General features: G+C 42.1%; 1 protein-coding gene across 1 annotated transcript in view; it reads right to left on the reverse strand.

Annotated features, from left to right (window-relative positions):
- Positions 1-868: 868 nt before the first annotated feature.
- The window catches only part of SPATA16 (spermatogenesis associated 16), a 213,500-nt gene continuing 187,105 nt past the window's right edge, over positions 869-27,263 (reverse strand). Inside the window, 1 exon segment of the mRNA XM_059685975.1 lies at positions 869-1,068. Within this exon segment, the coding sequence (XP_059541958.1) occupies positions 946-1,068 (123 nt within the window). The 3' untranslated portion in view covers positions 869-945.

Genomic DNA, 27,263 nt, shown 5'->3' on the forward strand with positions numbered 1-27,263 from the left:
TACCAACATACTTTGAGATTCTGTTCATTTTTCCCCACTACTTTTAAAAATTATGTTTTCTTGTTTATTTTCCTCTGTATCTGACTTCCTCCTTCTCACTCTCTTCAAACCCCTTTTTGATGTCAGCTGAGGTCTTCAGTGATGGTTATTGACTCACTACCTTGTCAAATATATGCATTGTGCTGAGTCATTTAAGGGGAGGAAATATAAAGGATACAGAGAACAGAACCAAGATTTTAGTGAGATAAGTTAACAGATAGCATCAGCCATACCACATATGACTATCTCCATAAGGATCAAGAAAGTCTATTATCAGTTTTATAATTTTAAAAAATTGCATTTATATTCTCTGCCCACATCTGTATAAGGTGTGTGAATGACTCTTAATAACTGCACATGACTGTGCACATACACTGTAAGCATACTTAGGTAGTCCTGGTATACCTTAGTCAACTTAAAAAATATATTTTTATTGATTTTAGGGAGGAAGGGAGAGGGAGAGAGAGATAGAAATATCAATGATGAGAGAGAATCATTGATTGGTTCCCTCCTGCACACCCCCTACACGGGCATGTGCCCTGACTGGGAATTGAACTGTGACCTCCTGGATCATAGGTAGATGCTCAACCACTGAGCCACCCTGGCCGGGCCCTTAGTCAATTTTGAAAGAACAAGGCAAGTGAAAGAGGCAGCAATGGTGATTTTATAAAGTACTTAACTAAATAAGATGAAGTTAAATAAGAATCAAGTCAAATTTGTTGAGAACGTTTATTGCTGCCAGTTGAGATTAATGAAGTATAGACGGTCTTTGCTAAAATGAGCCGAGGGAAGCGCCACCTCATTCCCTTGGCCACAGGTCTCGGTTATGAGCTGTCACTGTCAGGTGGTGGGATGCCATCATCCCTTCCTCCGGGACATCTTGTGGCAGCGCCTGCTCCTCAGTGACTAGCTTTGCTGCACCGTCTGAAGCCGCTTCATTTTTGTTTTCTGCCTTCGAGCATTTCTCAGTTTCTTAGTTTTTAAGAAATTATCCTCTAATTGGTATAGAAAGTCTTCAACTCGTCCAACCTAGGAGAAATAGATACAAGATTTGTTGTTGTTTCCCTAGGTTTTGTATATGTAGGAAAATGGTGATGTATTTAAAATTAAACGACACATATAGGTCCATGTTGGGACAGAACTGGTAGAGACAGAAACGATTAACATAAAAGGCTCCTTCTGTCTCTATTTCGGGTTCCCCTGTGTTAGGAACGTGAAGCAGGCATGAGGGCATTTGCTTTACCACTCAGTCTTCCCCACTAGGTATGAGAATCACTGGTTGTCTTTAATGATCAATAAAACCAGGGATTTCAAATAGAAGTGAATGGTGAAAAATTAATCTATAATCAAAAAGATTGAAAGAAACAAATCTACTAATCTCAAATTAGAGATTCTTGCATTTGTGTGCCCCTGGCTAACTTGGGAGAAAAATGAGTATTCCACAGTGTCTTAGGAAGAACCATTTCTTTTAAATAAAAAGGAAATTTTGAAAAAATACATTTTCTTAAAAAAATGCCACACTCCAGGGAATAAGATAAAATAATGAATACAAATAAATAATTCTTAAAAATAAAGTATTAAAAAAATAAATAAAGTATTCATCTTTCTTCAAAGAAAATTTCAAATTATTCAGTGATGGTTAAATGTATTATGTGATTTGTCAGAAAGAACTATAGAATAAAACCATTTACATACGAGAGGCCTGGTGCATGAAATTCATGCAGTTGGGGTGGGGCATGGGTCTCTCAGCCTGGCCTGTGCCCTCTCACAGTCCGGAACCCCTTGAGGGACATCCAGAAGGATCGGGCTTAAGCTGGCAGTCAGACATCCCTCTCACAGTCCAGGCTCTTGCAGTTCAGGACCCTTTACTCCTTACTGCCTGCCTGCAGTGGAGGCGGGAGAGGCTCCAGCCACTGCCACTGTGCTCGCCAGCCATGAGGCTGGCTTCTGGCTGAGCGGCACTCCCCCTGTGGAAGTGCACTGACCACCAGGGGGCAGCTCCTGTGTTGAGTGTCTGCCCTTCTGGTGGTCAGTGCGTGTCATAGCAACTGGTTGTTCCACTATTTGGTCGATTTGCATATTAGCCTTTTATTATATAGGATATTCTGAGTTGGGCCCCCAGAAGTCTGTAGATACAACAATTCATACTTAACCCTGATTGTCAGAACCCATTTATTTTATTAGCCTAAAGCCATTTGCTGAAAACCTCATTGTCATCAAGTTAGCTCAAGGTGCATGAACAATATCACCTACTTAAGATAAAAAGAACTTACAACTTGAATTTTTCAATTTTGAGTTCTACTTTCAAATCACTTGATTTATCATTCATTGTGATATCAAAGAGAGTTCAGATTGCCAAAAGAGAATGATAGATGGCAGCACTAATTTATCTGTTATTTTTAGGTTTTATATCACCCAGGTGATGTAAGCTGTCCCTTGATTTAAAAAAAAAAAAAGGAAGATAATGTATTTATATAAAAACAATTTGTTTTGAAAATTTAAAATTACTTCAGCTAAATTTCTCCAAAGGCACATTGTTGTTTATGATGTCTGATGATTGCAGCAATCATCAAGATAATTTGACAAAATATTTTTGGATCTTGTCATGAAGTCAATGCATTATTTTATGTATTCCATACATTTATATCAACCAACGTATACCAAAACCACGAGTAAAACATTAACATAGAACACAATCAAAACAAACATAATAGATGGCACTTTATTGTTACTTCAATAGCTGAGTTGATGCACTGATAATTTATCATTTAAATCAAAGCTTTTTACAATTAGAATGTTTGTAATTAGCTCAAATACAACTTAAAACTATAATCCTAATGCAACAAAAAGCTTTCTTCAATGATACAGAAAGATAATTGTTTTATACTACCCATTAGGTAACTGCTGTCATTTATTTATTTATTTATTTATTTATTTATTTATTTATTTATTTATTCAGTTGTGTTTATTAACAACACTGTTGCCTGGTGGACATGGCTCAGGGGTTGAGCTTTGATCTATGAACCAGAAGGTAACAGTTTGATTTCCAGTCAGGGCATATGCCCGGGTTGCATGTTCAGTCTCCAGGGGGGCATGCAGGAGGCAGCCGATCAACGATTTTCTCACATCATTGATGTTTCTATCTCTCTCTCCCTTTCCCTTCCTCTATCAAATTAATAAAATCAATCAATCAATCAATCAATAAAAAGAATAGTGTTGACTATGTTGCTTTTCATTACAAACATTACAGACAAAAAAGAAACACAGATGTGTCTTTGGAATAGAGTATTGCCTAATTAAGCTGGAAGGTCTAGGGTGCAAACCAGGGGTCCTCAAACTATGGCCAGCGGGCCACATGCAAATACAAATATTGTATTTGTTCCCGTTTTTCTTTTTTACTTCAAAATAAGATATGTGCAGTGTGCATAGGAATTTGTTCATAGTTTTTTTTTAAACTATAGTCCGGCCCGCCAACGGTCTGAGGGACAGTGAACTGGCCCCCTGTTTAAAAAGTTTGAGGACCCCTGGTGCAAACTATGTGCAATGTCTCCCCTGGTTGTCTGTGTTCACCTCCTATCTGGTTGTCTACCTGCTGACATTTCAACCCATTCTATTGGTACTGGACTGATCTTTGGAAAATGTAATCCCAATCACATTATTTTGCTTAAAATACTTAAGTAGACTCCCACACCCTAAACATGGCTTACACTGCTCTGGGCGATCAGGATCATTTATGTCACTCCCTGTGCCTCAGCCATGGCTCATCTTTCATTTATTTGAGCACAGCTGTGCAGTGTTCTCTGCGCCCTTGATCCTCCTAATGCTCTGCCCTCTGATGGAACACTCCTATCTGAACCCTTACACATCCTTCGAATTTCAAATTCAATATCAGTGTCTCAGGGAAGTCTTTCTGGATAGCCCAGACCAGATTGGGTCTCTCAGTAACATATTCCCATAGCAACCCATTCATTTCTTTGCATATTGTAATTTTTTACTTAATTGTTTATAATGATTTATTTAATGTCTTCCCATCTGGTCTTTAATCTCCACAAGGCAAGAAATAGGTCCATATTGTCCACTGTTTCCAGCACCTAGGATATAGCAGACCCTCATTAATCCTCCTTTCTGATAATAGAGCTGAAACCAATGTGTTTTCCCATACTCAAAGTGATGTCTGGTATGGAGCATATCAGAAGGCTTTCTTTTCTCTTACAAGTTAAATAATCACTACTTTCATATGCCATGATTCTGTTAGTACTGTTTAGCTTTGAGACTCTCAAGGCAAGGTAATAACAAGGTGTGGTCTCCACACTTAAAAGTAGCCAGAGGTAGAAAAGGCACTAAATAAGGAGTAGGAGTTGTTGAGTTCTGCTCTTGGTCTGTCTTAGAACCCTGATCTGTTGACCTCACAGAAGTGATTTGGTCTTTCTGAGCTTCAGGTTGGTGAGGAATGGGTTAGCCTGGAAATTTCCAAGGACACACCCAGCCAAAAAATGCCATGACTTATATTCATAGATCAGTTAGTCCAGTCTTAAGATGAGCCCTCACATTTTTCAGATCAGAGATTATTCTCTTAGAGTACACCATTAGATGAATGACCCAGTAAGCAGTAAAGTAAGCCCATTTTAGCTTCTATACTTACTGAAGTGTAGGAGAGCTGCAGCATGTTTTTACTAAAGCTGGTTCTTTATTTTCTTTTTTTTTTAAAGTCAAGGAAAGAAAAATGCTGGTTGAAGAGAAAATAGATTCATATAACTAAGATGAACAGATTGCAAATGATAGAAATTTCTATAAAGCCCTTAGGGAAATAAAACACAAAGAAATATGTAAGCATGTAAAGAAGGAAATGAGCCAGGTTTTGGAGCAGAGGGCTCATTAGACTTTCTTTTTGGTACAGAATTTACTTGCTTAACTATGTCAGATCGTCTACTTGGTCATTCTGGGTCTAATTTTCCCATTTGCAAAATGGGCAGATACCACTTCCTTGGAAAGGCAGACTTGGCATTACAGAGATATGGGCAGCTGACCAAGTGAGCTTGCAGAGAATTTTGGGCTGTCAGATGACTGAGGGGAACTAAAGGTCTCAGGAAAGCAGATTCTCAGCTCTCATACGGCTATCAGTTATATTCACATAAAAAAGGTAAGGGATATCCACTAGTTTCTCAGGACCTTTCATTCTTATACACAAAAGTCTGTCAGAAGAAAGATGATTATGAAACTTTAAAACAGAAGACAGTCTGAGAATATAAGAGATCTCAAAATTCTAACACTACAAAACAATATCAATTAGGAAGAAATGTGCAGGTTGACCAATATTATAGAAAAATTTCTAGCCAGCCCAGATTTTAAAGAAAGTACATTCATACTTTTGTGCAAATATTTATTATCTACTATATATTTGGTACTGTACTAGGGAAATAAGCAAATATGTCAAGATGTTTGTCTATGTTCATGTAGGAGAGGCAGTTAATTATTACTATTATAATAATGCATAACTGTTTATATGTGAACAATGTACAAAAAAGCTCTGTTAACAAAAAGGTCAGAACAGTGAATGTTATGTGCAGGAATGTGGAGGTTACAGGAATGTGGAGGTTACAGGAACCAGGTCTTTGCTAGGATAAGAAACCCATTTCAGTCCAGTAGGTGTGGCTCAGTGGTTGAGCATTGACCTATGAACCAGGAGGTCAGGGTTCAATTCCTGGTCAGGGCACATGCCTGGGTTTTGGGCTTAATCCCCAGTAGGGGGCATGCAGGAAGCAGCTGATCAATGATTCTCTCTCATCATTGAAGTTTCTCTCTCTCCCACCTTCTCCCTTCCTCTCTGGAATCAATAAAAATATATTTAAAAAAAGAAAAAAAAAAAAGAAACACATTCCAGACAGAGGAAAAGCCATCCACCCAAGCAAGGTTGTGAGAGAATCTGGGCCATTTGATAGGGATGAGTTGCTTATAGCATAGATAGAGGCATGAGGAGACTGGGAGTAGAGACACGTACAGTAGGAAATATAGACTGGGGTCAGCTTGTAAAATGTTGAACATATTTAGCTCTGTGGTTAGAAAGGTAAATCTGGCGTCATTGTGTGGAGTGAAATGCAGAAGGGAACCTAGAAGCAGGTGGATCAATTAGGAGACCAGTGCAATAGGATATGAAAAACTCAACAAAGGCCCGATTCAAGGATTTAAGAGACTTTTAGAAAGTAAGAGCTATAGATTTAATGAAAAATTATTGGTTAGGGTAAGAAGGCAGGCAGAATTAGGAATGACTGTGAAATTTCTAATTTGAGATCATGATCATATCTTAATGAGGTAAGGAATACAACTCAATGAGTAGTTTTAGGAAAAAGAATGAGTTTAATTAGTGACAAATACACAGTATGGAAAAAAGCCACATAATCAGGAATGTGTTAAAAAAAAAAAAAGGGCTTATATAACAGCTTAGCCCTAGGCTAAAAGCCAAAATGATGTAAAACTCCAAATTGAAAAGAAAAAAAAAAACCCACATGAGAGTGAGAAGCATTGTAAAAGTCAAAAGTACTAAGAAAACAAACAAAAGGATGCTTTCAGTTATTCAGAGCAAAAAGATGTTCCTGACAGAGACATGATCTACTGTGAAGACAGATAAATCTGGGTGGAAATCCCAGCTCCAGCACCTTCTTGGCATGTGACTTAGGGCAAACTTGGAATCTAAGTTTCCTCATCTATCCATTGATTCAAAGGTCCTGGTCAGATTAAATTAAAACAATTTACATGACATGTTTGCATAGGCCTGAATTGCTATTATGTAGTAGGAGTACTAATACTAGAATCTGGAAGTATAAACCCTGTAAATGGGAAAAGCATAAACACATGGAAAAATGCATAGAAACGTGAAGTAAAATAAAAAGCTGAACAATGTCATCTAATAGTTACTGTGTTTTTGGCCTCTCTTCTGGGAGGGATGCTGCCTCCATAACTGTGCTAAGTGTAGGTGTTTGACATACGTTAGTCTTGTGATTAGGTCTCTAAGTTTCACTCTATAAAAGGCAGAATTAGGAGGGGGTCAAAGGAGGGGAGAGAAGTAAGTCTCTGACAGTACATATTAGCCACAAGTTCAATATAAATCAACAGGATTGCCTGGTTACCTACCCCAGAGCTGATCTGAGTATAGACTAGTGTTTAAAATGTATCTGTCTCAAAGGAGGCAATGGTTTTCACATTCTCTGCTCAGGTCATATCACAACTGGGTTATCATGCTGAGTTCTGGATGTGTCCAAGGTCTGGACTCCAGATTGTATGAAGGAAGTTGAAGGATCTGGAGGTGTTTAATATGGAAAAGAGAAACATAGCAAGTATCTGTGGTGTTCTGAGTTATATCAAAGTTGTTATGTGGAAGAGGTGATGGATCTGTCTTGTGTCAGCACACACACTGGAAAGAGAGTGCTACCTAGATGTAGAGGATGCACTTGACTCACAGTTCTTTGACTAGTCACATGACTTCACTTCTGAACTTTAATTTTCTCATATCTATTATAAATAAAAATTAATAATAAATGTAGTCTAGTTTACTGGGTTTTTGTGAGGATTTAATGGCTTGATGTTTGTGCAAAGCTCTTCATAAATGGCTAAACCTTCTACAGAGATTATGATAGTACCTTCTGTAGTGCCTGGAGGTTTCATAATAGGTACTCAATAAAACTTTGAGAACTGAATGATGAGCAAATGAGTAAACAAGCGGATATATCAACATTAGGTATAACTGCTTTCCATAGCTGTATAAACATTGAAGGGATGTCAGGGTGAAGTATGGCAATCCCATCTCCAGAGGTTGGAAATGAATCATGATTGGAAATCAATATTGGTGGGCATGGAGTATTCATGAGTCATGTGTGAGCTGAAGCAACTTCTAAAATCCATCCCAACTTTAAAGTACTAATTTTATGATGTTTACTTTGGCCTAGATTCACTCTACAGAAATGTGTTCAGTGGAAAGAGGACACATTGCAATTTGCCTTGTACCACATGGTGAAGCAGCAGCATGGAAAAGAGAGGGATCCAACCACTTCTGCTGTTGTGGTTTTTGTCTACAATGAACGGTACTGAACTGGTTAATATAAACACCCTTGGGTACCGGGATTCTTGGGCCTCCCTCATATCCTATGTATCGGAATTTTATCTTGCATCCAAAGGTCCCCTCTGATGGATCAGCTTAACACCAGAAGGTAGTTAGCAGCACACGTTATTTCCTTCTCATCCCAATACTGCATCACATTACTTACTGGTACTAAAATATTTTTCAGCTCATGATTTTATATTTTTTTGGCGTACCAAAATTTAGGATTTTCTACTGGATTCTGGGATAAAAACAATAACATTGTTACACATTAAAATAATATACTTTCCCCACATACAACCACTTCATAGTCACTTTTGGTATGGGCAAGCTAAAAAGTTCTTGAAATTTTCTCCAATAATCTTTTACTATAAAATGGGATTCTATCTTATACTAGAGGCCCAGTGCATGAAATTGGTGCACAGGTGGGGAGGGTCCCTCAGCCTGGCCTGCACCCTCTCCAATCTGAGACCCCTTAGAGGATGTCCGATCGCCAGCATTCAGACATCCCTCTCACAATCCGTGACCCCTGGCTCCTAACCGCTTGCCTGCCTGCCTGATTGCCTCTAACTGCCTCTGCTTGCCAGCCTGGTTGCCTTCTACCTGCCCCCCTGATGGCCTGGGCACCTCCTAACTGCTCCCCTGCTGGCCTAGTTGCCCCCTAACTGCTCCTCTGCCAGCCTGGTCACCCCCTAACTGTCCAGAAGTTGGATGTCTGGAAGATGTCAGGTCGACCTGGTCTAATTAGCATATTACCCTTTTATTAGTGTAGACTAGAGGCCCGGTGCATGAAATTCATGCACTGGGGGATGGGGTTCCCTTAGCCAAGCCAGCCCCTCAGTCCGGGAGCCCTCAGTAGATGTCCTACTGATGGCCACACTCTGGCAGCAGAGGCTTGGTGCAGGCGTCCCGTGTGTGTGTATGTGTTTGTGTTTGTGTGTGTGTGTGTGTGTGTGTGTGTGTGTGTGTGTCTGCGGGGGGCCTGTCCCCAGCCACACCTAGGAGGCGCCCCTCTCTGTTGATCTCTCAGGCTCCTGGCCTCCACTGCATGTTGTACTCTCCCTTGAGCTGTGGCCAGGGTGGGACGCCCTTTCCTGCTGTGGGATCGCCAGAGCGACCTAGGGACAGGTGCACACAGGGCCTGGCTGCAGGCCGCTCTTTCCTGCTCTGGGATCACAGCAGCGACCCAGGGGCAGGTGCACACAGGGGCTGGCTGCAGGCTGCCCTTTCCTGCTGTGGGATCCCATCCGCGATCCCATGGGCAGGCAGGTGCACACAGGGGATGGCTGCAGGCTCCCCTTTCCTGCTCTGTGATCGCCGCTGTGATCCCACGGACAGGCGCACATGGGGGCTGGCTAGAGGCTGCCCTTTCCTGCTCAGGGGATCGCAGCCAGGACCCAGGGGCAGGGGCACACAAGAGCTGGCTGCAGGCCCCCCTTTCCTGCTGTGGGATCGCCCGCCATGGCGACCCAGGGACAGGGGCACACGGGGCTGGCTGCAGACCCCCTTTTCCTGCTCGGGGATTGCAGCGGCGACCCAGGGGCAGGCGCCCAGGGGGGCTGGCTAGAGGCCACTCTTTCCTGCTCCATGATTGCTGCAGCGACCCAGGGGCAGGGGCACACGTGGGCTGGCTGCAGGCCCCCCTTTCCTGCTCCATGATCTCCGGGGTGATCCCATGGGCAGGCGCACAGGGGGCCTGGCTGCAGGCCCCCCTTTCCTGCTGTGGGATCTCTGGTTGCTCATCCCTGGCAGGGGCGGCCAGGGAAGAGGTGGGTGCCGGCCTCTTCCGTGCCCCGCTCTGGCTTCTCCGATCACCAGCAGGGGGGCAGGCAAAGACAGCTGGTTCTCTGATTCAGTGCCAGTGGCAGTGCCTCCCAGCTCTTGCCTGCCGCCTGTGTTTCCAATCACCATCCTTCCCCTATGGTTTCCCATCATTGCGCCTATGTATGCAAATTAACCGCCATCTTTGTTGATGGTTAATTTGCATATCGCCCTGATTAGCCAATGGGAAGGGTAGCGGTCGTACGCCAATTACCATGTTTCTCTTTTATTAGATAGGATACCCAACATAGTTTTATATGTGGGTGGAAAGTATGGGGATGTCCTGGAGTCAGGTGACCCTCTGTACACCTGAGAGCTCCCTAGTGAAGGAGGATTGCTATTAGGTTCATTGGTGCATAGATGCAACTTATTTTTATTTGGTGACTGAAGGCAGGTGAAAGCAACTTTGATTATTGTGTGAAGGCTGGCGATGACACCAAAGGCATTGCTGAGGAAGAAACTGAATTTCAGGGCAAAGAGAGTTAGGAATGGGACACACTAAGGAAAGAAGTGACAAGAAGCTCAACATGAGCAAAGCTGGTGAGAGATGACATTAAGGACAGCACAGCCTACCAGAGCTTTGAAAGGGGCGTCATTCCAATGAGGCGGTTGGGAAGGAGAGTCACTGTAAATATCTGGGCAGCCTTTTTCCTTTTAAAGTCATTTAACATCAAACATTACTGTTTCATGAGTTGAATTTTATTTCCCCAAAATTTGTATGTTGAGGTCTTAACTCCCAGTGTTTCAGAAGGGGGTCTTTACGGAGGTAATAAAATTAAAATGAGATCATTAGCGTGGGCCCTAATCCAAAAGGCTGTGTCCTCACAGAAAGGGGTTCTTTGGACATGCACACAGGGTGACTGCCTGTGAAGATGAAAGCAGAGTTATGATGAAGATTGTCAGCAAACCGCCAGTAGTTACGGGAGAGGTTGGGGACTGATTTTCCTCTTGGCCCTCAAAAGAAACCAACCCTGATGACACTAGGATCTCAGATTTCCGGCTTCTGGAACTGCGAGACAATACATTTTTGTTGTTCTAGCCACTCAGCGTGTGGTACTTTGTTGCAGCACCCCCAGTAAACTAATGTCACTACTAAGCCATAAGATACAAGGAAGCCCAGTTAAGTTCTAATTTTCCCCTCAAGCATGACTGATGCTTTCTAGAATTCACTTTCCTGCTGTCTGATGCTCTCTACTTGCTTGGTGCCCCCTGCACAGGCTAAGAGTGTACCTTGGGAACCAGGGTGGTTTCTTCCCAGAAATGGCAGTGCGAGGAAGTTGATCTCAAACACAAAGTACGGGCAGGTTACACTGAGAAGAAAGGCACTGGGTTTGAATTGGGACTTCCTCTTGCATTCATCTAAGTCTGGATCAAGGAAAGAGGATTAGGTTTGTTTACACATGTTCATGCCTCAGGGATTGGGTCCTCGAAGGGTTTTTCTTTTCTTTTTTAAAAAATATATTTTATTGCTTTTTACAGAGAGGAAGGGAGAGGGATAGAGAGTTAGAAACATCCATGAGAGAGAAACATTGATCAGCTGCCTCCTGCACACCCCTTACTGGGGATGTGCCTGCAACCAAGGTACATGCCCTTGACCGGAATCAAACCTGGGACCCTTGAGTCTGCAGGCTGATGCTCTATCCACTGAGCCAAACCAGTTAGGGCAAAGGGTTTTTCTTTTTAGTAAAGCTTTTAAAGATGTCTCTTGAGAAAAATGGTACATGGAATAAAAATCGCATTCTTCAGGGAGAAGTATCAGCTTTATATGACTGCAGTGGTGGGTACAGAATGAGGGTGTGTTCCAGAGATCAGCAGTGTGGACCAAAACCCTCTCGGCAAGGCAGACATTTCCCTTCATCACAGTGGATTTGATAACATTAGTTTCTCTGCTCTGTTCCAGTTTAGTTTCCAGGCCAAATGCTTTTAAATATTTATCATCCAAAATGGTTTGAATTTTAATTCTAATTAGAATTACAATTGTTTTCAAACAGGCTTGAAATTAATTTCTAAAGTAAAGTTAGTCTCTGCTATTCACAATATAGCATTTTTCTTTAGCTTTGGCTACCATTCAAACAGACAAACAAGCTCCAGATTTCTCCTTTTTTTATGTAGAGAATTTGGTATGATAGTCAGTGTTTTAGTCATAAAAGAACAACGTAAAATCTGAGGCACCTACTGCTGAGTTGTTACAAAATGTGCAAAAAACTTCTTGCTAAACTGTATTACCAACTCAATTGAAAATGCCCATAATGGTAGCCCTTTTTATTATGTTTAGTATACAGTTAAAGAACATTACAAAACCTTGCTATCACTCTGTCCGGGAAAACATATATTATGGCTGTTTAAAAATTTTCAACATTTAGCCCTAGCTGGGTTGGCTTAGTGGCTAGAGCATCTGCCTGCGGACTGAAGGGTCCCAGGTTCAATTCTGGTTAAGGGCACATGCTTGGGTTGCAGGCTCAATCCCCAGTAGCAGGCATGCAGGAGGCAGCCAATCAATGATTCTCTCTCCTCATTGATGTTTCTATTTCTCTCCCTCATCCTTCCTCTCTGAAACCAATAAAAACATATATTAAAAAATAATTTTCAACATTTAATGGCATAAATTATTTGAAGGTTTGAATGTATTTTTTAACTTTTCACTTGGACATAATTGTAGATTCCCATGTATCAGTAAGTAGTACAGGAAGAATATTTTTACTCTTTTTAAAAAAAGTTTTTATTGAATTTTTTTTTTGGAGAAAGGAAGGGAGAGGGATAGAGAGATAGAAGCATCAATTGGCTGCCTCCTGCATGCCCCCCTACTGGGGATTGAGCCTGCAACCCTGGCATGTGTCCTGACCGGAAATCAAACTTATGACCTCTTGATTCATAGGTCAACACTCAACCACTGAGCACACTGGCCAGGTGAATATTTTTACTTTTAATGTAGTTTGCCCCAGTGTAACATTTTACAAAACGGTAGTAGAATACCAAAGTAGATACACTCAAGATATAAGACAGTACCTTTACCAGGAAGGTCTCTCATGTTGCCCTTTCATGGCTATCACCCATTTTCTCCTGGCCCCACCCCCTTGAACCCCAGGCAACCACTAATCTATTGTCCATTTCTATATTTGTCATTTTAAGAAGGTGATATACTAGTAAATGAGACCATGTAATATGTAACGCCATGCTTATCTGGAGATTTGCTCAGGTTGTTGCGTGTATCAGCAGTTTGTGCTTTTTATTGCTTGGCTGTATTCCATGGTATGGATGTATCACAGTTGAACTATAGAACCTTTGAAGGATATCTATATTACTCCCAATGTTTGGCCATACAAATTAAGTTGCCATAAACATTTGTGTATAGGTCTTTGTGTGAACATGAGACTATTTCTCTGGGATAAATGCCTGGGAGTATAAATGCTAGGTCCTATGATAGTTGCATATTTAGGTGTTCTTTTTTTTTTTTAGTAGTTTAAGCAACAAAACATTTATTTTTACAATTTCTGAGTGTTAGGAATTTGGGAGTGGTTTGGTTAGATGGATCTGGCTCAGTTTCCCATGAGGTTGCCCTGAAGGTATCAACCTAGACGCCAGGCATCTGAAGCCTCTATCCACTTCCAGGGAGGTTGACCCACATGACTGGCCAATGGGTGCTAGCTGCTCCACAGGACTGCTGGAGTGTTCTCATGACATGGAAAGTGGCTTGCTCTTGTTTTCAGTGTGTTTTTTTTTTATAATTTTTTATTTTATTTTTAGAAACTATTATATTGTTTCCCACAGTGGTTGTACCACTTTCCATTTGTACCAGCAATATACGAATGATCCAAAATCTCTGCATCCTCACCAGCATTTAGTGTTTCTTATGCTAGTCTTGTTGATAGGTGTGCAGTGACTTATCTCATTATGGTTTTAATTTGTATGCTTTCTATTATTTTAAATTTGCTAAGATATGTTTTATGGGCTGAGCTTGGTGAATGGGCAATAATAAGAGAAACAATGTATTTGATTATGTATGCTTATGTACATACATATCAGATACACAGGGTGTCCTCTAAAATGTATATACATTTGAATCATTATTAATTCTAATGGGTTAAACCTGAAAAAAAGAGAAACATCAATTGAGCTATCAGCTCAAATGTATGTATATACTCTTTTGGGGCATCATTTTTTGGGGGACACCTTGTAAATGCTAACATATAAGTAAAATGAATTGACAACAATGATAGAAGGGACTTGAAAAAGGAATTAAGATTATTTTGTTCCCAGAGGCCCGGTGGATGAATTTAAGCTCTTAGGGTGGGGGGTGGGGTGGGGGAGGGGAGGGTCCCTCAGCCCAGATTGCAAGAGGATGCAGGCCAGGCTAAGGGACCCCACCGGTGCATGATCGGGGCTGGGGAGGGACATGGGAGGTTGGCCAGCTGGGGAGGGACCGTGGGAGGGCTCCAGGGTATGTCTGGCCCATCTGGCTCAGTCCCGTTCGGCTGGATTCCAGCAACAAGCTAACCTACTGGTTGGAGCATCTGCCCCCTGGTGGTCAGTGCACATCATAGCGAGTGGTTGAGCGGCCTTAGCATATTACACTTTGATTGGTTGAACGGACTACTGGATGACTGGACACTTAGCATATTAGGCTTTTATTGTATAGGATTATAAGGTACTCATACTGCCTGTGTAGTGTCATAGTATTATTTGTAAATGGACAGGGATTAGTTATAAATGTACATTTCAAACTTTAGGGCAACCACTAAAAAAAGTAAAAAAGAAGTATAAAACTATCCAATCAAAAAAAGGGCAACGGACCTAAATAGACACTTTTCAAAAGAGGACATAAGGAAGGCCAAGAGACTTATGAAAACATGCACAAAGTCACTAATCATCCAAGAGATGCAAATCAAAACGACAATGCGGTACCATATCACACCTGTCAGAATGGCTATCATCAACAAATCAACAAACGACAAGTGCTGGTGAAGATGTGGAGAAAAAGGAACACTTGTGCACTGCTGGTGGGAATGCAGACTGGTGCAGCCACTATGGAAGACAGTATGGAGTTTCCTCAAAAAGTTAACAATGAAACTCCCATTTGACCCAGTAATCCCACTTCTAGGACTATATCTCAAGAAACCAGAAACACCAATCAGAAAGGATATATGCACCCCTATGTTCATAGCAGCACAATTTACCATAGCTAAGATTTGGAAACAACCTAAGTGCCCATCAGCAGTGAGTGGATTAGAAAACTGTGGTACATTTACGCAATGGACTACTACGCCGCTATAAACAAAGAAGGAACTTTTACTATTTGCAACAGCATGGATGGAACTGGAGAGCATTATGCTAAGTGAAATAAGCCATTTGGAGAAAGGTAAATATCACATGATCTCATTCATATGTGGGATATAATGATCAACATAAACTGATGAACAAAAATAGATTCAGGGACAAATGACAGGGAAGGTGGGGGGGTGGTTAGAGAGCAACCAATGGACTTGTATGCATGCATATTAGCATAACCAATGGACACAGACACTGGGGTAGTGGGGGCTTGCCCTCGGGAGTGGGGTTGGCTGGGGCTGGGGGGGGTGGTCAATAGGGGGAAAAGGGAGCATATGTAAAACTTTAGACATTAAAAAAAAAAAAGAAAATAGATCCAGAGACATGGGGGGGGGGGAGTATAACTGATAATATTAAGAAAGGAGAGAAAATGGAGTCATATAAAATGATCAATTAATTCTCAAAAGGCAGAAAAAGAGTGGAAGATTGTTATGTCTTTGTTAACGTTTGGTAAGCAGAGCACAGGGTGCTGGACAGTGACCTGCAGTTCCAAAAAAGACCACAGGAAAAGTTAAAATAGGGAATTTTTTTACTCAGAGGAAGTACATGGCATGCCTTGAGGGGCCACACAGCAGGTCAAAGCACAGTACAAGCTGAGAGGCAGACCTGGGGAACATGCCTTTATTATGGTCCATGGGTGCTGTTCAGTTTGGTTAATGTCTATTGACCTGATTCTTTCCTCGGTCCCATTCATTCTGCTGTCGAGTGGGTTTTAAATTTTGGTTTATTATATTTTTCAGTTCTAAAGTTCCTATTCGGTCCTTATATAGCTTCTATTTCTTTGCTGAGATTCTATTGTTTCATTTGTTTTAAGGTATTTGTAAATTGTAATTGCTCATTAGAACATTTTTTATGACAGTTGCTTTAACATCTTTGTCAGTTAGTTCTAATATCTCTGACATCTCTGGGTTAGCATCTATTGATTATCTTTCTTCACTCAGTTTGAGATCTTCCTGATTCTTGGTATGATGAGTGATCTTGGATTGAAATATGGACGTTTTGGATATGTTACGATATACTCGGTCTTATTTAGATCTTCTGGTTTAGCTGGATCTTTACATCACTGATGTCACAGGGACAGGAGAGGCACTGCCTCATTACTGCCAGGTAGGACTGGAAACCTTCATGGACACCTGAGGAAGGGGGCCCTCGTTCCTTCTGGTGGGGATGAGCATTCAAGCTCTTCACTCGGCTCCCACTGATCCTTCCCTAGCTGGGAGGAGTAGGAGATCCCTGTGGCCTCCACTGACATCAGACCGAGGTGGGAGGCTCATGATCGTAGGTTGGTGAATTTCCTGGCTCTCTACTAGGCCTCCTCTGATACAACACCAATAGGGGGAACAGACAAGAGGGGAGCCTTGTCACCCAGTGGGGTCAGGTGTCCAGGCTCCTTATTTGGTCTTCTCTGACACCACTCTGTTAGGGTGGGAAGGTTGGGACACCTTGTTATAGCCTAGCAAGGTAGAAATCTAAGTCCTTTGCTGACATGGGTGGGGGTTGGATGACCATTTTCCCTGTGGTGTTTGGCTAGAAGAGAATGACTATTGTCTAAGAGTTTTCTGTCTTGCATTCCTTGTCCTTTGGCTAGAGAGAGCAGGCTTTTTTTGGTCTGCATATGTTAGTATTTCTGGGTTACCAGCTTCTTTAGCAACAAATGCAGGATGTATGAGTCAAAACAAACAAACAAAAATTAATGAACTTACCCTTTACCACTATGTCATCCCTCAGGTCTCCATGCCCCTAGGCTGTCTGCCTTTCTCATTCTACCTTTCCGAGTCTTGTATTTGTTTTACATATCCTGTCCATGGTTTTAGTTATACTTAATGGGAGAAATAGCCAAAGCATGTTTACTCTATATTCCCGGAAGTGGAAATCCACTATCATTACTTTAAAAAAATATATATTTTTGACCCTCATATATTAGAAAGATGTACTTTTAGTTCTTGAATTAGTTTTCCCAGTTGCTTCTAAAGTATCTTTAACAATATGATGAAGTGAATTACTGGGAAGCTGAAGGGTCTTTTCTCCAATTAAGAGGTCTGGGGAAGTTAAAAGCCTCTTAAATCAGTAATTTAATCTCTAGGCCAGAATCTCTCTAACACAGATCCAACGTCACCTCTTCACCAGCTATCTCATGCTCCTCTCCACAGTCTTTTCTCCAGCACAAAGCCATTTTAGCAGAATATACATAAGCTATATACTCAGTTTGGATGATGCTAAGAAAAATGTGTTTGTTTGTGTTTGCAGCATTTGTAGTGTTTTAGATTACAGTCTTGTCTCCTCTTCTACATGCATCATTTTAAGAAAGTCATAATCAGGATAACAAATGACTCATATTTTCCTTTAGGGCTGCATATAAAGGCACTTTCGTTTTTGCCCTTCTCCAAAAGATGAAAGGTATAATGAGTGCACTCTAAATGACTGAATGAGCTACAAGTCAATTGCTCTGAACTCTGTATTAATCCCACTTTCAATATAGAATGCAAGATGTCCTATGGTTCATTTAGCTACCAAGTGGTATAAGCTATTATTCTGTTATTCTTCTGAATTACAAAGGATTGCAAAACTTAATGTATAAAATACATGCAACAAAATGCTGGGCCGTCAAGCAAAGGAGATACTTTGCTATTTTAAAGAGAGTAACTTTAAGAATGAATTGCAAAATTACTCTTCAGTTCCAAATACACTTGAGATATATGCTCTTCTACCTCACGCCAGAATATTTCATTGAACTTCTGAGAGATGCATTTGGAAAAGTGTTGACAAAGATAAGAACGCCGATAGGGCTGGAGTTACATGAGCATTTCCAGTTTCTGTGTTAGTGGCCTCCCTGTATTATCTCCTTAGTGAGACAGGCAGAGAGATCACAGGAAGTGAAGCAGGTTAACAACGTGCTGTCCGATCCCAGCCCCGGGGCTCTGTGATGTGAGGTTAAAGCTGCGAGGGCTTGTGCCAATATGTACTTCTAGACTTGCATTTTCATTGAGAACCAGGTGCATTTCAGAATGCTAATTCAGATAAGTCACCAGAGAGTGGCCTTCAGAGTGACAGTAAGTCCACTGCAGGAACAGTTAGGCTTTCAAGCTGTTTTCTTGAAGTTTTGATGTTGCAGCAGGAGTGAAAATGGTGAAGTATAAAAGCCAACCTATACGTGATATGTCTACAAAGGGAGGGATGATGAGGGAGGACAGTAAGAGCAGCATGATCTGGGGGATAGTGTGTGCCAAGGTTTGGATTTGGTCAGGGAGCTGCTGCAAAGCAGTCTGGGTAAGTCCTTGCCTGGGCCAGTGAGCTGTGATCTAGAGAAAGACAGAGGATGCCTGCAATAGTCTCTAGTGCTTTGATCCCACTCACTGCCCACGAGCAGACTCAAAGGTGGTTTCCTTGGTTATCTTATGGCTAGGGTCAGGCGATGTTCTTTGTGCCATTGACCTTTAGTAGCTGCATTTGGTTAAACCTAAGCAGTCTAGCTAATGATTAAGAACAGAGCTTTGGACTCAAATAATCTGATTCAAAACCAAATCCTGTCAGTACAAACTTGGACTTGATCTCCTTGTTAATTCTACAATGCTCCTTTGCATCATCTTTTAGTGGAGAATTAGCGACATCTCCCTCATAGGGTTATTGCAATCATTGAAATGATAACTGGTTGAAATGCTTGGCACACACTGAAAGATCAATAGTAATCACTGATGATATTTGTCATCATTGCATTATTAACTTATTTATTGGAGATACATTTTTCTATGCCTTGTTTCAATTGCGATAGCTATTCAAAAGCAAGCTTCAAAGACTAACATAGTTTGATAATTTGTTGAGCTATAGTATTTTATTAAGTACAAGAGCACAATGGCAATTAGCTTTGTCTGGCCCTTGATAAAGTCCTGGTTAAAAAGGGCAAAACTTTTGGATACATGCTCCCTAGATGACGGCCTTGCTATGATTCCATTCCTACACAGAAATTTCCTGCCAAATCATCAACATTTTAGAAGATAATAGTTCCAGCCAACAAAGTATGTAATTTTGGAGGAACGTGCACATACAGGTGGACAGTGATTGATTAGCAACTACACTTGTTGAAAATGTTTAACAAACTTAAATGTTTCCTTTAAGTCAAATGAGAAAGATGCTGTTTGGTTTACATAATTGAAATGTGCCATTTAGATTTGGGGTATGTTCCGTGGCCGGGGGAGATGGCCAGAACGAAAGCATTTGGTTTTCTGTACTTCCCAGGCTAGACCTGGCTTTGCTGTGGGTAACATTTGAGAATGAGGTCTTCTAATTAGGTCTGACTGCCCCAGGGCTCAGCCTGTGACCGCAATAGGAGGTTTGCCTGGGCTTTGGTGGAGGCCCCTCCACTACAGCTGTTGGCCTGGACACCTACTGGCTCAGACTCATCTATCCCAGGAACCACAGGGATTTAGTTCCTGCTTGTGGCCTCTCCATCCCCTTAAGCTTTGCCTCCATCCTCGTTCTCAGAGCTTTTACCTACTCTGCCCCAGCATGGTCAGCCATCAGTACTTAGGTTGCTCCCCACGATTTGCATTTTGCCATGGATAGAACTGCTTAGCAGCGCTTGGAGCACACACTGTAAAGGAATTTGGGGATATGCTAATGTCGAAGCCTGTCACCAGAAGCTGAGAAGATTCATAATCAAATTGCAATAAATCTGCAGAGACTCTTTAAAGAACAACACACATAGGAAAAACGCGATTGCTGAAAAAACTTGCCAATGAGTGGTACGGCTGCTGAATCTTTGAAAAGACAGTATTACTTTCAGAGAGACACAACTGCATGCCCTAACCACAGATTAGTCAGCCCAAATGACTGGCCGATGAATGATGGTGCCGCCTGTGCAGTCTCTCAGAAGGGTTTCTGGAAGGATTTCAGGTTTGAATGCTGATGTGGAAAGTAAATATAATGCTCCAATTTGCTCTTCCTCCTCCCTCCTCAACCAACTGCCCCTGGCCCATCTCCCAGATTTGTATTCTCCCCTGTTTGCTTTGCCTGCATCAGCCTGGGACAGAACAGCGTTGCTAAGTGACATACAGTTCTCTCCCGTTTTCATCCTAAAAGACCAAATTAGTACATCAATGAATGTCATTTCTGTGTAAGTGTGATTTATAAGTTAAGATTTTGAGATTAAAAAGGAACATAAAAAGCTAAATAATTTTGAATAAGTTCATGTGGATGATTTAAAGATATCCACCTATACTGCATTAGTTAGATTCATTGAATATCATGATGTACTTTGTGATATTATAATATTTGATGAAATGTGGAAGTAGCATTACTGTTCATGAAAATTCACAGGACCATGATTATATGCTAGGGTATTTCTATCATTACTTTTAAAATAACAGTTTAATTCTCTCATTTAGTCTCACATCAGTGATCCAGAGGCATATCAGAATAAGAAAAAAATTTTGTTGGATGAGATTAAATTCTGATCTTCTTAGTGTGAAATTTAGACTTTGTGAGTGAAGAGCAAGTAACTTTTCTTCTAAGTTGCAGCAGAGTGCTTAACTATTTCTCTTAACTGATTCTCTGGTGAGAAGAAATAGGAATGTTCCAACTTAACAGGTGGTGCATTTTTTAAAAATAATTTTTTTCTAAAGACTCCTTTGTCTATTTATTTTCAGGCCTAGTTTATAAAGCTTTAATGGGCCTTTGGATTCAGTGTTAAGAAACACAAAATCATAGACTCTGAAGGTGATAAGGATGCAAATACATTATGCTTCTTAAAAGGTTGTGACTTGCTTAAAGTCCCATGAGTGGGAGCTGAATTAATGGTCAAAGATTTGCAGATTTAGGCTGTGTATTCTTTTCTGTAAATGTTTTTATTGATTTTTTTTTTTTTTAGAGAGAGAGAGGAGGGAGAGGGAGAGAGAAGCATTGATGTGAAAGAGGCACATCAATCGGTTGCCTCTCGTATGCACCTTGGGTACTGAACCCACAACTTGGCCATGTACCCAGACTGGGAATTGAACTGGTGACCTTTTGGTGCATGGGACAATGCTCAACCAACTGAGCCACACTGTCCAGGGCTAGGCTGTGTATTCTTTATGGTTATAGATTAAAAAGTAAGGAACAGAGGAGGAGAATCCTAGATTGGTAGATTACAAAGGTATACTAAGCCAAAAATTCCTTTGAGACTTTTTTTTTGGCTCAGATTAAAATAACTTTATTTTGAGAATTGAAGACATCCAACTAGGCTAGCTTATGGCCAAATTCCATTTTGGTTAGAGGTTACTGAAATTCTCCATTGGCCTCACACCTGAATGCTCAGCTATACTACACAAAACAATGTTGGTCAGTCAGGAATTTTCAGGCAGAACAAAATGTGGGCTTCTATAAAGGTCTAGATCAAGTCTTGGCTCTACCACTTGCTGGCTGTGTGACTTTAGACACACTGCTAAACTTTCTGTTTAATGCATTACCTCATGTGAGGATTAGTGAGTTGTTATATTTAAAGTGAATAGGAGAGTGTAGCCACTAATGAAGAGCTTAGTAAACATTAATTCTTATTCTTTCATTTTGAAAGTCTGGCTTTCAAAACAAACAAACAAACAAACAAACAAACAAACAAACAACAAAACTTAATTCATTCAGAGCTAGGAGGAGACTTAGAATCTTCTAGGTCAATATCTTATTTTATAGATAAGAAAACTGAGGTCCAGAGAAAGGAAGTGGTTTCCTTTTCTAATGGTGACAGGCCAGGTTTCCAAATTGTTAGTTCAGGCTTTTTTTTTTTTTTTTTTTTTTTTTTTACGTACTAGCTTCCCTTCCCTCTATATAAACCTTTTCTTCACTTCTCATTTCCACTGCCACCACCTGGGTTCAAGATTCAAGCCATCCAACCTTGAGTTCAAGCCACTATAATCACTCTCCTGTATCATCCTATCTAATAAAAGAGAAACATGGTAATTAGCGTACGACCGCTACCCTTCCCATTGGCTAATCAGGGCAATATGCAAATTAACTGCCAGCCAAGATGGAGGCTGGCAGCCAGGCAGCTTGAAGCCTACAGGAGGCTTGCTTGCTTCAGTGACTGAGGACTCCAACGTTCCCCGCCTGCCGCTGCCGGCCTCTGAGCTGCAACTCTAAGCAACTATGTTACAAATATAGAAGCTAAACAAAACCCCAGAAACCTGCTTTAGTTGCTGGCTTCAGCCAGCAGGATCGCAACATTGTTTCAAATACAGAAGGTAAACAAAGGCCAGAAACCTGCTTTCAGCAGCAGAGGCCTAAGAGCTGGAGCCTCAGAGCTAAAGCTGGCCCAGAATGAAAAAAAAAAAGAAAAAAAGGAGCGGTTAGGAGCTTCAGTCATCCGCCAGCCTGAAAACAGCCCTCAGCCCCTCACCCAGACTGGCCAGGCACCCCAGTGGGGACCCCCACCCTGAAGGGTGTGTGACCAGCTGCAAACAACCATCATCCCCTCACCCAGGCTGGCCAGGCACCCCAGTGGGGACCCCCACCCTGATCCAGGACACCCATCAGGGCAAACCAGCTGGCCCCCACCCGTGCACCAGGCCTCTATCCTATATAGTAAAAGGGTAATATGCCTCCCAGCACCGGGATCAGCGGAGCTGCAAGGCCTCCCGGCACTGGGATCAGCATGACAGGGGGCAGCGCCCAAACCCCCTGATCACCCTGCGGCTCTGTGTGTGACAGGGGGCGGGGCCACAACCTCCCTATCTGCCCTGCTCTGTTCATGACAGGGGAAGGCGTCCCAACCCCCTGATCAGCCCTGCTCTGTGCCTGATAGGGGGGATCTCCCCAACCCCCTGATCACCCAGTGGCTCTGTGTGTGACAGGGTGTGGCGCCCCAACCCCCCCCTTCCCCAAGGGCCCTGCTCTGTGTGTGACGGGGTAGAGCCATAACCTCCCCGTCAGCCCTGCCCTGAGTGTGAGAGTGGCAGTGCCCCAACCCCTTGATCGGCCCTGCTCTGTGGGTGATAGAGGGCGACACCCCAACCGCCCCCCAAGGGCCCTGCTCTGTGTGTGATGGGGTAGAGCCATAACCTCCCCATCAGCCCTGCCCTGAGTGTGACAGGGTGTGGCACCCCAACCCCCTGATGGGCCCTGCTCTGTGTGTGACAGGGGGTGGTGCCCCAACTCCCCTATTGGCCCTACTCTGTGAGTGACAGGGGGGAGGTCCCCAACCCCCTGATCAGCCCTGCTCTGTGTGTGACAGGGGGGAGGTCCCCAACCCCCTGATCAGCCCTGCTCTGTGCGTGAGAGGGTACAGAGCCCCAACCCCCCTGATGGGCCCTGCTCTGTGAATGACAGGGGGCAGCGCCCCAACCCCCTGATTGGCCCTGCTCTGTGCATGACAGGGGGTGGCGCCGCAACCTCCCCATCGACCCTGCCTTGAGTGTGACAGGGGGCGGTTCCCCAACATCCCAATCAGCCCTACCCTGAGCGTGACTGAGGGTGGTATCGCAACCTCCAGATCTGCCCTGCTCTGTGCATGACAGGGGCGGTGCCCCAACTCCCCAATCGGCCCTGCTCTGAGCCCGACCAGGGGCTGCACCTAGGGATTAGGCCTGCCCTCTGCCACCCGGGAGCAGGCCTAAGCCAGCAGGTCGTTATCTCCCGAGGGGACCCAGACTGCGAGAGGGCACAGGCCGGGCTGAGGGACTCCCCCCACTTCCCCCTGAGTGCACAAATTTTTGTGCACTGGGCCTCTAGTATCATTATAATAATCTCCTAGCTTGTCTCCCTGATTCTACCCTTGCTCCCTTCAATCTATTCTTTTAAAAATATATATTTATTGATTTTAGAGAGGAAAGAAAAGGGAGAGAGAAATAGACATATCAGTGATGAGAAAGAATCATTGATTGGCTGCCTCCTGGGTGTCCCACACTGGGAATCGAGCCCACAACCTGGGCATGTGCCCTGACCGAGAATACAACCCTGACCTCCTGGTTTATATGTCATCACTCAACCACTGAGCCACTCCATCCAGGTCTTATAATCTATTCTAAGCTGTAGCTTATATTGTTTTCTTATTTGACAAAGTATTATATCCTCTGCTTGCTGGCTTCATTTCCCATTACTCTTATTCATTTTACCCTAGTCACACTGCCCTCCTTGCAGGTCCCTGTACATGGCAGGCATGTCCAATCTTCAGGTTTTGAATTTGCTGTTTCATTTACTTGGAATGATTTTCACCAGCTATTTGCAAGGTTTGCATTTCTTTCAGTTATTTCTTTAAAGTCACCTTGGTGGATCCTGCCCTGACTATTCTATTGCAGTTGCAATCATCTGGTATTTTCTATTTTCTGTTCCTGTCTCCTCCACCCACAGCATTTACTACTTATAACACATTCCAGATTTTTTAGCTGGTGTATTGCCTACTTTTCTCAAATAGAGTGAAAACATCATGAGGGCACTGCTTGTAATAGAGTTGGGCCCAGAGGAGGTGCTGGGTAAATGTTTGATGAATGCATGAATGCACTGTGTATTAATAGGACCTATGAGATATTCAAAAGAGTGTTTTCTCAGGTATTTATAGACTAAAATGAAGCAAAGTGTGACAATCTCAATTAAAGAGTTTTGCTGTGGCATGGGACTTGCCAATACAAGAAAATTTACCTTTTTTTTTTTTTTAACAGAACCTGCTTATTTTTGTATATGTACAGCTAAACCAACATTAATATATCTTTCTTGAGTTAATTACCAGAAAGAACATAATGCTCTGTAAAGCCAAACCAAAACAAAAGCAAATAGCCTAAAACTCTATAAAGAATGTGTTTTAGTTCTAGTGAGTTAAGAAAAAACAACTGTCTCATACTCTCTTTTTCTGGGTGGTTAGTGAAATCTCAATGAAAACAAAATATAGACAGGAGGTCAATGCGTATGGATCGGATTTCATCTTGCTAGGCTTTTTATAGACCTATAACAAAGTGGAGCTCTAAACATCGTGTTAGATAATGGGGATTCTGACAGTCCCTGTAACTATGTGGAACTAGGAGGTGCTGCTATAATTCTGCTGCTTCCGATGAAAATTTCAAGTGTTTTCATTAGGTACAACAGCTGTTTCTATTACAGATAACAGATCTCAGAGGTGGTGATGCTGATATCAACTTCTAGTGGGCTCAGAACACAGTGTAGCTTGTACAATTAGTTTTTTTTTTCAAATTATTTTTTTCTGCACACGCCAATTAACTCTGTAGCAATAAAAGGAAATTACTTACTTGCTACCGGAATTGTCTGAAAGTGATAGGATCATTCTTTGTAGAGTCACATTAACCAAATTAAAAGCCCTTGGGAAAAATTTGGCACCCTGTTCCTTCACGTTCACATCTTCCTAAACACCTCTTAGGAACTTCCATTTAGAAAGCTAGGATCATTTCCAGGGCTTTTAATTTGGAAAGATTGGCTGCTCACCAGTGGGTCTTTGTAGACACCCAGTGGTTGGGTGGAGTGGCTCTGTAGCGTTCCAATCTCAGTGGCCTTGACTTGACTATCCTCTTGACTCCTGCTTGCTTGCATGTTTTCCATCCCAGAGAGAGTCACAGCTTTGCTGCTGGAGCTCGTCTCCAAGACAGACACTATCATTTCGTTCTCTCACTGAACATACATATCCTTCTCCATAGAGAAGTGAAATCTATTCCTCCAACCCTATGAATTTGGGCTTGCCTGTGACTGCTTTGACCAATAAATATGGTAGAAGTTGCTCTGCCACCTCTGGGACTAGCCTTTGAGAGGACTGTGGTTTCAATTTTCCTTGTCTTGAAATACTTCCTCTTGGAACCCTTAAGTCACATGGAAAAGCTACATTAGGGCACTTCAGTCAACGGTCTCAGCTGACTGGTGTCAACTGTCAGCCACGTGAGTGAGCCATTCTGGAGTCCGGTTCATTTTAGCTTTAAAATGACCCCATGTTATTAAAACCACCTGATCGAACTGCATGAGAGGCACTGAGCAGGAACCACCTGGCTGAGTCTGGTCAGTCTATGGAACCACATTGTTGCTAAACCACTATACATTTGGGGTGATTTGTAACACAGCAAACTATAATTGAAAGAGGGGCAAAGTGGAAGGCTACAGGCTCAGTGCTTCTACGAATGTGAGTGTCAAAAACTAGCTGAGAATGAGGTAGAATTGATGGTTGTTTGTAAGATGTCGACAGATATAGGTAGATGTCAGTCTTCCACCTTTTTGGCTGGTCATTGGAATTTCATATTTGAACTCTTCTGTTGTCACTTAGATTTGTAAATATAAATATCACTGTACAAATGTTATTTATATACTGCAAAAATATAAATATTATTACAAAAATATTAATATTATTATACAAATGCAAATATTTCTGTGAAGGGTAATACTCTAAATCAAGGTATAGCAAACTTTTTCTGTATAGGGACAGATAGTAAATGATTTAGGCTTTGTGAGCTATAAAGAATTTGTGGTGACTACTCAACTTGACCAAGGTGACATAGACGGTACATAAATGAATTGCATAAACATGTGCAATAAACTTGATTTACAAAAATTGGTGGTTGGCCAATTTTAACCTGAGGGCTGAGAGTTTGCTGACCTTTGTTCTAAATGATTATTTTTGTAGCTAACAGAAATATTTTATTATATTGCATGACTCCCATCAGAATTGGATTTGCTTTACCCCAAGCTCCCATCTCTCTTGCCATTGCTTCTTCGTCTCAGTTGTAGGGTCCTCCTCTTAAGATTGAATGTGCCCCTAAAGCCTCTCTTCTTACTCTGTGTTCTTTCTCAGCCATGTCACTCAAATGATTTCCATTAACAGCAATTTGGCAATGACTAGTCAGTCTTTTATCCAGAACTCCAGGCTTTTGTATTTCTCCTGGATACCTTGCCAGCACTGTCAGTTCATTGTACTTTTGTGTCAGTTGTTGCTGATAGTCTCTCAACTCCAAGCCCACCCTTCCACCGTTAGTTCTTTGATGTGGGGACTAGAGCTCTGCTTCTATTTTGCTAGCTCTTCGTCTCTGTCAATAGG

The sequence above is a fragment of the Myotis daubentonii genome, chromosome 3 (genome assembly GCF_963259705.1).
Source record: "Myotis daubentonii chromosome 3, mMyoDau2.1, whole genome shotgun sequence".
Classification (NCBI taxonomy): domain Eukaryota; kingdom Metazoa; phylum Chordata; class Mammalia; order Chiroptera; family Vespertilionidae; genus Myotis; species Myotis daubentonii.